The 16,458-nt window shown below is 39.5% G+C and overlaps 1 protein-coding gene across 8 annotated transcripts in view; it reads right to left on the reverse strand.

The window, feature by feature from the left end:
• SEPTIN8 (septin 8) overlaps positions 1-16,458 on the reverse strand; it is a 77,732-nt gene that overhangs the window by 6,295 nt on the left and 54,979 nt on the right. For 6 of the 8 annotated variants that reach the window (XM_073355673.1, XM_073355670.1, XM_073355669.1 and 3 more), the window contains 2 exons: positions 16,141-16,273; positions 14,513-14,703 (listed from right to left, as the gene is read on the reverse strand). In XM_073355673.1, the coding sequence (XP_073211774.1) occupies positions 14,513-14,703; positions 16,141-16,273 (324 nt within the window). Of the gene's footprint in view, positions 1-2,816; positions 5,084-6,946; positions 9,979-14,512; positions 14,704-16,140; positions 16,274-16,458 lie in introns of those variants that run through there. The other 2 variants (XM_073355671.1, XM_073355672.1) reach the window with 2 other exon arrangements.

Genomic DNA, 16,458 nt, shown 5'->3' on the forward strand with positions numbered 1-16,458 from the left:
CATCCTACACTATTTAACAAAGCCAAATTTTAACCTTTCTGTATTCTGGTCCACGGCACTTATCCCACTTTGTATACGGTTTCTTCATTCTAAAAGGCACACTCACACTGAAAAGCCTATTCAGAGGTGTCACCATTTCCCAAATCAGGAACATGACTTGACACTAAAAGTGAACAGCAAAATCTACAGAGTGCCCATTGCAACAAAGGTATTCTGGCAGCTCTGTACCTTTGGGAGCATGCATCACCTCCCAAACACATATTCTAATGTTACAGCTGTATCATAAATGTACTCGTTAGACTTCTGCACTTCCTCAACAGACAAACAAAATGTCACTAGCCATGGCTATGTTATCTACATAAAGATCATCCATTAGAACTTATAAGACTCCATGGTATATCGCTCAGACATACTTGCTGTTCTTTTAAGGACAGAAGAGCTACTGCAATGGTCTGACCCGAGCTATAAGGAAGACAGTATTATCTTGGGTGTATGCGGTGCATGTAAATTTTCACACCTGTAAGGGAATACCGTCTGGGCTTGTTAGCACCTCTTCCCTTATTGACTGAGCAACTAATCAGCATGGGAAGGCTGTGTATACTGTTTAGTCAAGCGTCCTAAGGATCAGTAATACCAGAATTTAGAATCATGTTGCCAAGTTCGATTTCATGGATCAGTATTTTCCTTTTGCCACCCCCCTTCCCCTCTTTTTTTTGGTACAAGTCCACATCAATCACAGATTACACTCATTCCAAGCAAGATTTGCACTGGTCTCTCTTCACAGTATTATAAAGGACATCAGTGTATTCCGTTAATTAGCCAAATCATTGTGGCAATAGCAGCTATGGCTAAACTGTTGTGTATCATTATCATATTAAATAACCACTTTATTATAGAGGTTATACCTGCCATTATAGAGGTTATACCCTGGGCAGAATTGTACCGATTCAGCCAGCTTTGCACTGGCTTGTGAAGGTCTGGTGTGGTTAGAGCTGATTTTGGCAGGACCACTATTTGCCAGAGGCTTGGCATGTACATATTTATACCTAGGAGTAAATGTATATTCAGTGGTGCTTACTCAAGACTATCAAAGCTTCTGCTAACCAAAAACAGCCAGTAATGTATGTTTCTAGCAGAGAAGCAGCTTGGGCTTTAAGACTGAGCATAGGACAGACAATCAGGAATGCCTCATGTCTAATCCTGGCTCTGCTACTGACTGACCATGTGATCTTGGGAAAGTTACTGAACTTTTGTGTCTGTTTCCTTATTTTATTTGGGATAAAATACTGATTTCTCTGTCTCATGGAGCACTGTGAGAGTCATAATTAATGACACTCATTTGTGGAGGGAGTGGGTTGTTCTTTAGTGGAATGTTCTCCTATGCCAACGTGTCACACCAGGAAAGATCTGGATGCAAAATATTATTGCAACATACCGTACGAGAGAAGCGTCTGGTTTTCTTCTCTCCTACACCACTGCAGCTCTATTGACTTCAGCAGAGTTACTCCTGATTTACACTGGTATAACTGAGAGCAGAACCTGGCTTCAGGGGTATTATCTCTATATTTTAATACAAGGTGAAGTTTTAGTGGTGGAAAAAACTCTTTCTGAGCCCTTAGGCGTGTTATTACCACCTATTTCTGTAATTAGGGAAACAGGGAGAATTTGTGGAGTGGGGAGGGTGAGTTGTACCATGGTTGATTCTGGATCCCCTTGCTGATGGTCTGTATGGATGGCCTAGCCTGGGTTTCCACATCAACAGTCCTTGTAAAGAAATACCACCGGCTAATTATAGAATATTCCCAAAGAGCAACAGTAGCTCAGCAAGACAGAGCACCTTGTCTGGTAAGGTGAAAAGGCTTGGGTCCGCTCTCACCCTGAATGGAGTTTTTCAGTCGTGTGGACACACCCTCTTCTTTTGAATGGTGTATTTAGCAAGCAATTTTTCCTGGTGTGAAACAACATTTAATGACACACTAAGGGCGTGTCTACACTACACAGCTTTTAGAGACAAGGTTTTTTTAATACTAAAATATTCAAATATGCACACCTCCACACCAGTCAAAAACAAAACAGTCCAAAGTGCATCTGGACAGTTCTAAGTGAGCTCCACAGTGACGGATATGGGCAGGACCTATGCCAAGGCAGCCCGGTGGTTAATTAAAATCCTGGATAATCAACATCAACTATCAAAGATGGGATCTTTTTTGCCTCTTGCCTCACCCTGGTCAGACCTCCCGCACACCGAAACACAAAGTAACAAGTACCTTTTACACAGACGTGCCATAACATAGGAAATCATCTACTATAAGTAATTTGTGGGACTGGTTAGCCTGTAAGCAGTTTCCTGATAAATCCTTCAGATACTGTTGTCTTCCAAGCAGTTTGAGATTCTGAATCAGAATCAAAACATGAACGTGAACTGAACATAGAAGCACATGCATACAGAGTGAAATAGTTTCCCATCAATGTGGTCATGTTTCTCCTTCATTAAATGTGTGCCACAGAGATTGGCTATATACCACAGTTAATAAAGCATATTACAAACAATCAGATCTAAATGTAGCATCAGGGCATTTCAAATAATATTCCAACCTTTGATCACTACTTGCTGCATACGTCGTGCAGTTAATCTAAAAGAGAAGGTAATTTACAATTACACGTATTAGGAAACTCCTGTGGTCAGACAAAGAAGAGATCCAGAAGCAGAGCAATGAAGAAGGATTTGAGATTCAAAATTCATTTGCCCTTACACAGGTTTCTGAAAAAAACAGAGGTGCTGAAACTTGAAGCAAAAGTACATGGCTGCAATGGGCTAATATTTTCTCCCTTTAATAACAGTAACATAAGAACAGTCATAACATTTAGTCCCATATCCTGTTTACAACTGACCAATACCAATGCTTCAAGAGAAGGTGAAAAACCTCAAAATAGAAAATTATGCAGCAATGTGCCTGTGGAAAAAGTTAGTGGTTGGCTTATGTTTTGAAGCATGGGAGGTTGATATTTTACTTACAAATTTTACCCTCCTTAGCGTAACTGACAATATCATATCAACGCCTAATCCTTGTTTGAATCCTACTATGCTCTTTTGTCTTAATAGCCTACAACAGCACGTTCCACACGTTAATTATACTTTATATAAAATGTTTCCTTCTACATCAGTTTAATCTGCTACCTTGGGGAGTTTGCTTTGGTCATTGCTGGGGATCGCAGGGTATGTGCCTGTGACTTTCAGTAAATGTATCTCTGTATTGAGTGTATGTAAAAGGCACCCCAATGCTCTGGTGATGGGAGCGTTCATGACAATGAGAACTCTGGGCCCTCTCTGGAGCAGGCGGCATACATGCACTATCCCTGTCTCAAGATGCACACAGTCGTTTGCTCATTAATCCAAATTCTGGACCCATTCTGTTCAATGGGCACTTCGCCACAGACTCCAAGATCTGGCACATTGTGGAGATCACAGAAAGCTACGTTTCTTTCCATTCTGTGGCCCAGCTCACTGGCTCCACTTGGCTCTTTGCACCATTCAAGCGCTACAAAGGGAGTGGAAACCTTCCTCGAGACACCTGCCAGGGACTGCCCTCAGATGAAGGGAGCCCCCAGCAGGCACAGGGCCAGCATAGCTAGCTCCTGCCCCTGCCCACTCACAGCCCTATTGCAGGGCATGTGTTGGGGCAGGGAAAGTGGCCAGAACAGGATGTGCTCTGGCTATCTCCATCTGGTGTATAGCTAGGAAAGTTGAGAGCAGCACCAATGTTGCTGTAAACCTGCACCCCAGAGAGAGAAAATCAGGGAGCTGTAACCAGCTCCCCAGTAGCCCCACTCTGTTTCTATCAGGTTTTTATTCTTATCTATTTTAAAGGAGACAAACAGGGTAAAGCAAACTAGATTTATGCCTAAGGTTATGAATTGGGACACATGGCTTCATTTTTTCACTGAACATATTTAGGTTTACTATAAAGTACACTTCTAAAGTATATATTCATTTCACAATTCATCTTTTTATTAAACCTACCTTTGGTGCAATGAAGATTATTCCTGTAACTAGTTTATGCAAGTGTTTAAACAAAAATGAAAAATGGGCTTCTGTATATTTCTATACTTTTGGTTTGGTGCAGAGAAAGTGCAGCCTTTTACCAGTATTTGCTTTTAGGGGAAGTGGCCCTCTGGCATAAACATATAACCTACAACCATGAACTCTACATTTTTCAGATTTCTAGCTTTAGGCCCTAGTGCATAAAACTTAACCCTGTCATGAACTAATTACATTTAGTTGTCCTTTAAAATGGTTCCACTATCACTCAACGCATCAACAGATTATTTGCAGATAGAGAAGGATTCTGGAATTGCAATCCAATATTACCTGGAACTGAAGAATCAGGTGCAAACACAGAAATTGGGGACAACAGAAGTTTTAGGAGAGGATTTTTAAACATGAGGCATATGTGTTATCATTGGGAAAATTGAACAAATAAAGGGATTCTTTTGGCTATAAAAGTTTTCACTGATAATCTACATTTAAAAAACTATACAAAATAGTTATTGCTAAGAAATATTAGAATCCATCTGATGTGTTAAGGACATTAGAAACTTCTCTAATTACAATCCAAAAATCAAATTAAGAGGAACAAATCAAACTCCCATTACTGTACAATGGCAGCTTAAGCAGCAAGCTGAAAATCTGATTCATGCTAACACACCAAGATGGTTCCTCTGCTACTTGGAAACTTTAACAGTGTAAATGCTTATGACTACTTTGTATGGGTTCTTAACCCCAGAGATGATTAGTATCTGGTTTTAGTGCTTGTCATGCATTAGCCGTAATTAGCAATTTATCTTTTAGTGAGTATCTTAGATTTCATTTATCAAGAAACCTGTTTCAAAAGAACTTGTCCAAATCAAAAGATACAGTATGTCTTAGTTCTTGCTATATACTCTCTTCTGTGCAATATACTGCAAGCATAAAGGTGAAAGCACCAGTTAATTTCTTCTGCATGAGATGTTTTGGCCTTAATAAATCTTCTAATTAACATGTCTTCCTGATGTTATGGAGCAGGCACTGGGAAGACTAAAAAAGCTACAGAAAGAACAAGAGAGAGTCAATATTTAAGTTGCAGGTAAATTGCATCAAGTGTAGAGAGCACAAAAGGTCAAAGTAGCACAAAACCTAAAGTTGCACATAGGCTGGTAACATGCAGCGCTAGGCATGCACGAGGCACCCCTGACTTGAACGGGGACATATTTGCGGAAGATTTCATGTTGGAACTGGGATTTTTAAATCAACTGGTAATGCTGGAGAAATCATCCAAAATAAAGATATTCCACAGAGACAGAAGGAAAGTGGAGCCCGTCTCCCTTGTACACAAGTTTAGCCATAACTGAGGACCTCTGGAGATTAGCTAGTTCAATGAAAAAACAATTTTCTAAGATTAAGTACCAAGAGGCCAAACCAGTCTGTGCCTTAGAGACTTTATACACTTAACCACTACACACTCCTCCCTCTTAAATACCACAGAAGTGGGAGGCAAGAAACCTGGGTTTTGCTGCAGAGCCACATATAGGTTTGCTGTGTGACCTAGGTACCAGTTGTTTGATCTCTTGTTTTTTATCTTTCCCAATCTATAAACTGCAGATAATACCTACCTCATCTGGGTGTAGTGAGGCTTAACATTCACCATTGTCTGTAAAAAAAGCTTTGAGATCCTTGGAAGGTGGTACAGAAATGCAAAATATTATTATAAAGGTTACTTCTGTGGGAGAGAGAAGCCACCCTGAGAAATATTTTACCAGGTCACAAAGTGTTCACCATTAATTATTACCAATGCAGCTACTAGAGAACTATGTACCCTCTTCCTTCACTCCCTTTACACATAGACCTTATAGGCCAAAGTTTCTTAATTTCCAGTTCAGGATGTGGTTAAGTCACATTTGCTGCAACTTCCATCTGCTTGGGATTCTGTGGGAAGTGTACTCATCTAATTCTAATAACTCCAACACTTAACAATTCCTAACTCTGTGATCCAGACTGGGCTCCCAGGCTGGATGGCAATAGTACCATCAAGGCCATCAAAGGTTGGTCAATGGTCATCAGAACACAGCACATGCTTTCCTTCTTTCATCCATATCCATTCAAATCCCCAAAACACCAGCTATTATGGAACACTTTTTATTTTTAAAGCTCTGGGTTTCAGGACAGCTTTGGCCAAAAACACAACCAGAGCTAGTGTCACATGTTAAGTCAAAGTCTGCCTGAGGCTGGAATTAAGGTTGTTACTTCTTAAGCGCAACCGTAATTTCTGAGTCCAGTAGCTTAGGACAAACAGATTGAGACACTAATTCCTCAAGTTATACTTGATTTAAGAGTTAGCAGGGCCCCATGGAAGATACATTCAGAAAAGGACTCCAGTTAGATTTTTAATTAGCAAGTCTCTCCAAAATAATTTTGTGTATTTGTTTCCTAGGTTTGCTGAGTAAACTAAGGGCACATTGTGCCCCTGCATAAATGAATGTTGCTTCCATTAACACTGAAAGGAAGTGTCAGTAGAAGACCAGATTCCCCACCTTTTCATGGAGATCCTATAGTGACAGTTTGGCCAACTTTACATCAGAGAAACATCTGATAGATCTATTCTTAGAGAATTACACAGTGGAAGACTGTTTATAAGCATCTTGAAAAAGCAGCATTTGCCCAATAGGAGAGAAACATAAGTTGGTACTTAAGAATTTTCCCCAAGATAGAAAAGCATCTCTTTTTGTACACCATATGATACATTTACTAGTTAGCTATTTTTATTTCATCGAGAGCCCAATTCAAAGCCATAACAGAAAACAAATACTGTATCTGGATAAGCGTGCAATCATTACACTATTATTTCATTAGGATGCTATTAGCAGATGGAAGTTTTAGAAAAGTACTGTCAAATAAACGACACCACAAAACTCAAAATAAATGTGAGATTTAATAAAAGAAATAAGTACAAAGTGAACAGAAATAATTGAAAGTCAAAAAACAGTACGAATGACAAAGTGAATGAATGCAACACTTTCTGAGAAGCATGTTAACTTTCCAAAAGAGCAGTTCCACAAATTTCTCCATATTTTTGCCAAATTAAAAACAAAAAAACCCAGCACCCACTTCTGTGTGGAACCTGCTCCATGCACACATAAAACGTTTATAAAATTAAGAGACATCCAAAATACATTTTAACTTAAAAAGCAGAAAAAATACATGGTAATGGGTGTTTAAATGATAGGAAATGGATAACTTTTCCATTAATGCCAGCATTTTACAGATGTATGTTAAAAAAATAACCAGAAAAAATATTCTAATTGGATTGCTCATTTTGGGTATAATTTCTGAAGCAATCGTTATTTTCTTCTAGCCTACAACACAAGAGGTAAATCTTCAGCCTGGAGTGAGATTAGTGTCACATTATATTGATAACTTGTTAAATAAAAAGCAAGTACATAACTACCTTAATGCACCAAACATTTAAATTTGGTCTCAGGCAAAAATGAAAAATCAAGTACTAACAAAAGAAGAAGCATATATTGACTTCTGTTGGGGGAGAATATTATGGTCTATCAATTCAAAAGGTTAATAATGACCAAGGGAAAGTTGAGGTCAGTATTTAACTAAAAGGACAATGATGTTTACCACAACATGAAGTCAATGTATATATAATAATAATAATAATAATAATAATTAATAATTAATATATCATTACATACATTCTGAATGTCTTCAGAAATATCTGGAAATCTCTCTCTTATGGCCATGGATATTAAGTTTTTATTTTTATCATCATTTTTTTTTTTAACTAACATACTAAGAAAACAATAGTTACAGCTCTAGGAATAAAAGTATTCTGATCGCTGATGAGCCAATCAGGAAGAAAATATTTGCATAGATGATCTTGTTGGCTGCAGCATGAGATCAGGAGAAAACTACTGTCTGAAAAGCCAATCATAATGCATTCATTTGCATGTGTGATCTAATTAGTTAACTTTATTCCAACTCTCAGTAATGTTGGCCTTTGAGAAGGTAAAATAATATAAACCAGAAGCTATTACTTTACTCATGTGATTAGTCCACTGATCTTTATGGAACTTCTCACATGAGTAAGAATACCATGATTTTCTACTAATTTGCCACATGACTATTTTCAGCCAATCATGTCCTAGGATTGTCGTGTATGTAACAATATGCTATATTCTTTGAGCATCTATTCTAAAAAACATATTAACCCTCAACATTTGACAGTTATTCTTTACAATATATTTAGTTTAAAGAGGCACAGCCTTAAAATTAAATGGTCAGATCTCAGCAAAGTCCTGAATAAGTGTTAATACTCTCTCTTAACTCTCTTTCTTTTTAAAATGGTCTGTCTTTAAAAGTACCTGTATAATTTTTATGAGGTTCTTACTTACAAATATCAAGTAATACTGTGACATGATTTTCAATATATTCATATAAAAGGCCAACATCTGTAAGAAAATATTTCAACACCTGAGCATGTATTAAAAAAGCTGCTTTATCAGGATATGCAAGTTGAAGAACCTCAGTATACAATACAGCTAAATGCTACCTCTGAACAGACCTGCTAAAGGCTCAGATTACAAGGCTATACACCATTTTTTAAAAGTCAAATAAGGAATTTGCCAGCACATTTGTTTAAAGACTAAGAGATCTCAAAAAATGATTAGAAGAAATGAATGCTAAATAAAATGGACATGCTCACAATCAACACCTAATTAGCCAGTGTTTGCTGAAACGGTTAACCAAAACTCTAAAGGCACTAAGTGGGAGATAGTATAAAACATTTGTTTTCTTTTAGCCCATTATCAGAAGGAATTTTTGAGTCTAACTATTTTTAGCTAAGACAACTGTGTCTAAATGAAAAAGGGACAATCTACCTAACACACCCACAGTCACCAACTGCCTTGCCTACATCATGCAAAGGGTGGGCCATTGCCCACTGCTTGAAATAGTATTGTTCCCTATACAGCCCTGTGGGCTAAACAATGGTTTCCAAATATCAAAATAGTGTTAAAGAGAAAAATTTGCGAGAGGAGGGGACTAATGGGACTTGGGAGTACTTAGCCCCGCTTAGAATCAGGCTGCTTGTATTCATTACACATCTGTTTATGGGTATATTTTTTACACTGGAAACAATTTAAAAGTTCAAGATGAATGATCAAACATCTTGACAGCAAAACACACTGGTTAAGTTACAAGTGGAGGTACAAAAATCCCATCGTTCCACATAATATAACATACCCTAAGGAAAGGAAAAATTTCCTATTTAAATGTTCCATGTTAGCAGTAAAGAAAAATCAAAACGTTGTCACAGGACTTGTATTGCCACTCTCTTTATATTATGCATGGCACAAAGTGTTTAGAGAAATTAGGTTTTTTTTAAAAAATTACCTGAGAGTAGGTTACTCAGCCTAGAGCACTTGGGACCTGTTAGGAAATTCAAAGTGTTGTTTTCAATTCTAAACTTATTCAAGTTGTGACTTTTGTTAGAAAAATAAAAGTGTGTTCTTCACACTACTCATAACAAATGTAGAAAAAAAATCAAATCAGGAGCCCCATTAAGCAGTAAAAATTAATGTAATCTGTAAAGTAACTATTAATTAGTAATATTAGTTCTGATAAAACAATTATGGTCACTTTACAAGTGAATGTTTGCCCATCAGGTCTGAAACAAAATAAGCCTGCTCATTTTCAGGATTAGTTGACTTTGTGTCAGAAAATTTACACAGTATGACATTTACTTCCTTAAAAACTATTCATAAATTCTGTACAGATAACAATACATTGTTACACTGTAAACACTGAAGAGGCTCATTTTCTCTTTCACTTTGGTCCACTCACACAATGTTATGACAGAAGTAACACAAGGTAGGAAACTCGCGCAACTTAACACATGAAAGTACAAAGTCCACTCTTGGCCTGCGTGCGATTAACTGAAAGAAACAAAACATAAAACAAAAACAGCATGGATTAATGTTATGGAAATTAAACAAAAGCAAACTCTAGAGAAAACATATACAATGAAGAAGAGAGACCACAGATCTGGCATTTCAGGACTTGCTAACTGCGTCCTAAACTAAAGGTGGTGCAAAGCATAATCTGGCTGACAATTGCATTTGTGAAAGCCAGCCTCCTTGTTGAAACATTTTATCTGATTATTTGCAATCCTTAATCCCCGATTCCTGATTTTAATAATCAAAGCTATGAAAAAAAATTAACTCTATAGAAATTTAAAATCAAATGTCAGATTTAATGAGCCATCTTACAAGAACTTCAATGAAACAGAATTAATAAAGCATTTCCACCAAGGATTCCTATTCTATCTCCCCATTCCTTCTCCCTGGGCTTACTTATCTCCTGCTCCCAGAGGCCGAAAGAAGATCTATCTGTTCAAGAACAGGCGGATGGTCCTCTGTTCAGACACCACTCCTACATCCACCAAATGGGTTGAGGAAGCATCCTTTGTGGCATTCTCGGGTCCTGATTTCCCAATCCCTGCACCTTGGGTAGTCAGTGAGCGTAGAACACTACCATTATGAGTTGGTGGCATTTTACTCTCTCCTTTCACTGGTGTAAATGACTGCACAAGTTCAGCATAACAGAACTGGACCGTCAGCCTTTGTCAGTTAAGGGAGCAGGAATCCCGTCTCTGCAAATCCAACCCAGGTCTCTTGTGTGATAGTGCTCTGTACTAACTACAGATTCAGCTTTATAGAGTGTCAGCCTGACTGAAGTTTTCCACACACATACCCCTTTCCCAAGGTTAATATGAAAAGCACTGCTCTAAAATCATACTAAAATATGTGACAACCCAACAACACAATCAGGAAGAGGCATCGAAGCAGGTTTTCAGTAGTATCCACCAGAGGTCGCTGTTTGCACAGGTAAAAGCTATCAAGGTTCCGGCACTTTGCTAGTTATGCTTTTGGTGAAACATCCCAAATTAAAGACACTGGATAATTAGGAATTTAAACACACAGCTCCCGTTAATTTCAGTGGGTCTTGTGTGGCTAAATCTCCTAGTCCTCTTGAAAAATGTTTACTACTAAGCATATTATAACTTGGGCTGGGCAGGAAACTGTTTTTCCATTCCAGGAGACTTTGAAAAATTTTCCCATCCCAAATCAGGATGAAAAATCAATCTCAAAATTTTCATGGACAAATTTTTTTAAAAAATGGTTTCTTGGGGGGGGGGGGGTCAATCAAAAACATTTGAGTTAATTAAAACATTTCATTTCAACTTCAACTTGTTCTCTTTTTTTTAAAAAAAAAAGTTTAGCATAAATTAAGTTACACTTTGAAAGGAAAAGTCATTTTGACCCAAAAAAACAAAACTTTTCGTTTAAATAATGTTGAAAGGGGATGTTTCAACAATTTCAGAATGTTTTTTCCAACATTTTTTTAAGTCGGAAAACTCATCAAACCGACCCTTTCTTTTCTCAAAAAATTGCTGGCCAGCTGTAATTATAACAGTCCCCATAGGGGCAGAGCTGGGTGGGATGGGTTGAGACATAAGGCTACATTAATGCTCTTCCACACTCTCCCTCCTGTCTCCACATGGATATGCAATAACGGTATTACCAAAAAAAAAAAAGGATGGAAATACCATTCCAGACAAAATATTTAAAAAGTAAGAGCATTGGCAGCAATGGTGAATGGAACCTTTTCCAGCTGGAGATTCTTATGTTCCGTACCACGCAATCCTGATTGAGCAGAAAACGTTTTGCTATTCTGTACAAACAGCATTCTGGAACTTGCCCCCATATTCATTGTCTCACAATGACTTCTGCAGCAGGTGTACAAGTAAAAAAAGGTGATATTTTTCAAAATGCCAAACTGAACCTGGAATCTGAGACTCAAGATAGAATCTTTCAGGTTTTTTAGTCACGGTTAGAGCCCCCACAACTAGAACTTCTTTATCAAACTTCTCGATGCACAAACCACAAAAGAATCCAGCTCAGTGTCCCGCCCATGCGTTCAGAAGTACTTACGTCAGCCAGAATAAATAGTCTGTAATTTATTCAGTCAGATTCTTACTCAGTTAATCTGTTGTCATTTTTACACAGTCCCATTTCTGACTGTAACCACCTTGTAATGACAGTGGCAAAACTCAGACTATTCAGTCATGTGCTAATAACGAGGGAATTTCAAATCACATCTCAGATCGATTGCTAAATAATGAAGCATATGATATCTATTTCTAAATGGAGAGCTAGATAATGCATCATGAATGAGATGCGAACCCATCTGGCTTCTGCCTGGCCAGAGTATGGCCACCAACACTACTGCTGATGAGGAATGCAATTAGCTCATGTCCCATATTCAAATAAATTAAGTCAAAGTATATGTAAATTAGCATGTTTGTGTTTTTTTTAATGAGATAATAAATACTGCAAAATTATGAGAGAGAGAAGCTGAGGCAGCAAGTGCTAAGTCACCCAGGATTTAAATGTTTATTTTAAATGCACGCATGAATTTGGGTGCTCGTTAAACAGCAGGCAGGCCTGCAAACTCCCCCTCATACTTTAAGGTACCTCCCTCTTTATCTGCAGCATCCTCTTCTATTACATTGACTCACACAATCAGGACAAGATGCAACTCAACATGTTATTCCTGTATCGATACAGCTCTCGAGCAGAGCTGGTCAACAAGGCCACACTGTGTACTGCTAACGATGATTAATTATAACTCCCAGGTCCTGAAGGCTATGTAATCAAATCAACACACTAAGCTGTGATGGCCTCAACTACATTTAGTAGCATCCTCCAGTCACAAGATGTACAGAACATTATGCAACATTCAGAGCGGCAACAAAGGCGGCTATTCAGCCATGGACTATACGCACTATATCCAAGGGCAGAGTATCAAGTCATTCTGGTCTTAAAGATTCTTTATACTGTAAGGACGGGGCCAGATTCTGATCTTTCTTACGTCAGTTTCAGTTTACACAAGTGTAACTGAGGACAGAATTCGGCCCCTTGTCTTTTGTCTAAAAAGCCCCATGACGTTATTCAATCATTTTCATGCAAAATCATGGCTGACATTTGAAGGTTTGAAATAAATTTAGCCCAAATATCTCAGAGATGCACAAGCACGTGGGCCTTAATTTGCACTACATTTGAATGGACAATCCTTTCATTATAATATAATATTTTATAATCAGTGCTTGTATTCTAGCTGCAGGTCGGACGCGCACAAAGCATGCAGGACAGCACCAGAATTGGTTTTTACCAGGAAAATGTTAATCCAAAGTAAACACATTAAATAATAGAAACAGTCTTCCCTGGGAGGAAACAAACTATCTACTGAAGTGTTATTGCATACTGTACTGTAGTTAGCATCACAGAGATAATATATTCGCTTGTAGCACAATATTTCCTAGGCAATCTCAAACCTGAAAGCCCTGTTGTCAAGAGTAAACTTGAATTATGATTGCTACACCTGTTCTTTATCTTTCCATCATCAAAATTATCAGTTACTGTTACCACCAGCTTGCTCTGGATCTGATGGAACATAAAGAGAATATTTAAGTTCCTCTTGCAGGAGAAAACAGCGTAAGATGTTAGAACAGCGGAGAAGTATAGCAGTTTTTAGGGTGACCCCTTTTCCATTTTGTTCCCTACCCTGCACTCACCGAAGACAGACTTCAATGGGAGCAGGAGCAGACCATTTGTTTCACTTGTTTTCTCTTTCCCCCGTCATGCGCATTGGGCTATATTCTGAAAACCGTTATTCCGACTGATGAGCACCCTTATGCCAGAAGCAGTACCACTGACCTCAGTGGGAATGCTAAGAGGCCAGTCACAGAGGTACCAGAGTCTGGCCCATAGGGTAGAAGAAAAATCTTCCTCCTATCTAAAGGTCAGTGATTCAAAATAGGCAGGAATGAGACCCAAGAGGCCACGATGCATTCATACCGTCCCTTCATTTTTAGCTGCCCTTTTTTCTTTTTTTAACTCTTTACTGTCCAGCAAAGCCAACAGCCCTTCAGCATCCTACAGACACAGTCTCAAACCCTGCAGCTCACAATAATGTTATTGCACTGCCTGAGGCCAGGCCTGAAGGACACTGTACTATTTGTTTTTTCTGGAATCCTCCTCTTCCCTCTCCTGTGAAAGAGAGACAACACATTTCCCTGAGGCTAAACAGGCTAAGCCAGTCCCTTGAACCGGCCATCAAGGAGGTGGGCATAAATGTCACCTGATTCTCATTTTTAACAGGCCTGAAAAGGGACAGGTCCATTTTCTCTCCAGTCACCAAGGCTTCTATAGGGGGCAGATATAACCAGATCCTTTCAGGAGGATTGGAAGAATGCTGGTTTAAGATTTAAAATCCCCTTTAATTTACTAGCTTTACAGCTTCATTTGTGTGGTGTTTTATTGTGTTTGTTTCTGTCTAAAACGACCAAGTTGTTGAAAGAATAAAATGTTTTGAATGGCTGAAAAAGGTTCAAATTAAACAGCTTACTTTTTCTTGTCTTTATCCTTCTTCAGTGGCTGCTGTGAAGTAGCTTGCAAGGACTGAGACTGCAGGGTTTCGACTGCTAATTTCCGCCTGTTGAAGGCATTCATCTCCTCCTCCAGCTCCCTCCTCTTCTCCTCCACCTTCCTCTTCTCTTCCTGATGTATCCTCTTTAAATGCTCAAACTTTTCGTGTAGCTGGTAGAAGACAGACTCCATGAGCATTGCCTCCACGACCGTCTGCTGGGCTACTGCCCCAGGCCCCACTTCTCACCACGGAGCAGCAATCACAGACTCTTACTGCTGTGCAGAGTCCCACTGAGGTCATAGAGCTTCAACACAAGACTCAGGGTCTGACATTGCTGCTCTCTCTGCAAGACAGGGGCCTAAACTACCTGCTTTTTGCATATTACTCGCCTTTGCACGTAAAGGGCAAGCCAACATGACAACCTCAACATTGTCTGTCTCAGTCTCTCTCTCTAGCCACTCATTATAATGTATAACAGCAAGAGGGAAAGGACGTCTTAGGGCCAGGGCACTGGATTAGGACTCAAAAGATAGAAGTTCAGTTCCAGGTCCTACCACAGGCTTCCTCTGTGATTTTAGTCATGACAGTAAGTGCTTGATTTTCACAGCTCCTGCTGGCGTCAACCAGAGCTGTGGGTGCTCAGCTCCTCTGAGAAGCCTTAATTTTCAGAAGCATCGAAGTGGCTTAGGAGCCTATGACCTCACTGATCCTCAATGGGACCTACGCAACTATTCCCATTGTACAGAATGGGGAGGAGGGAGGCACAGAGAATAACATTTCCAGAAGAATCTAAGCCCTCACTGACATTCAATGGGACTTACGCTTCTAAGTCACTTAGGGTATGTCTACACAGCATTTTGGAGTGAGCCCCCCCCGGCCTGGGTCAACAGGCTCCGGCTAGCCGGGCTTGCACTAGTGTTCTAAAATTAGTTGTATATACAGCACTTTGCAGCTTGAGCTTGAGCTCTGAAGTCCACCAATCCAGTAGTTCTCAAAGTTTTCTACTGGTGACCCTTTCACACAACAAGCCTCTGAGTGCGACCTCCCTTATCAAATAAAACTACATTTTTAAATAGTTAACACTATTATAAATACTGGAGGCGAAGCGGTGTTTGTGGATAGAGGCTGAAAGCTCAGGACCCTCACATTATAACCTTGTGACTCCCTGAGCGACCCCCAGTTTGAGAATCTCTGGCCTACTCCCTAGGTTTCAGAACCTGAGCTCCCACTCACTCCCGCTTGCTTCAAAATGCTGTGTGGACATACCCTTAGGTGGTTTTCAAAATGTCATCCTCTGTGCCTCCCTCCCCGATCTGTACAAGGGGAATCATTCCCTACCATGCCGGGCTACTGCAGGAATAAATTCATTAACGTTTGTGAGCTGTCCAGATCCCACGGTGATGGGGCCCACATAAGCATCTAGCTAGATACCATTGCGTATATTTGAGACCCACCCTCGGGTGCTGGTGTAGGCTACTCAGGGAGTTACGTGACTCTGATTGCTGTGCTCAGCTCACAGCTTTCAAGAGCTCACACTTCATCCACATCTGGACCTCAGAGCTGAACGGGTGGTTTGGGCTCGTCTCGCAGATCTCTGATACACCCACCTCTCTTTCCTTCTCTTTCAGTTCTGATTCAGTCTCCTTGACTTTGTTAACAAACATTTGCCTCATTTCTTCCTCTTTCTTCTGCAGTTCACCAAGGAACTCTTTTCTTTTGGTCTCATATGTTTCTTGAAGGCTGGATAAAAAGCAAATGCGACACTACAGTATTATTCAATAGTGACTAGCAAGGCTATGCCCTTCTCAACTGCTTGAAGGCAGAGGGGACGGAGAAGAGAAAAAACATCTTAATCAGCCGAGAGGTTCAAAATCAATGTTAGCAGGTCTCAGTCTAGTGGCCTGATGTTGCAAGCTCTCTGCCTG

The sequence above is a fragment of the Lepidochelys kempii genome, chromosome 8 (genome assembly GCF_965140265.1).
Source record: "Lepidochelys kempii isolate rLepKem1 chromosome 8, rLepKem1.hap2, whole genome shotgun sequence".
NCBI lineage: Eukaryota > Metazoa > Chordata > Testudines > Cheloniidae > Lepidochelys > Lepidochelys kempii.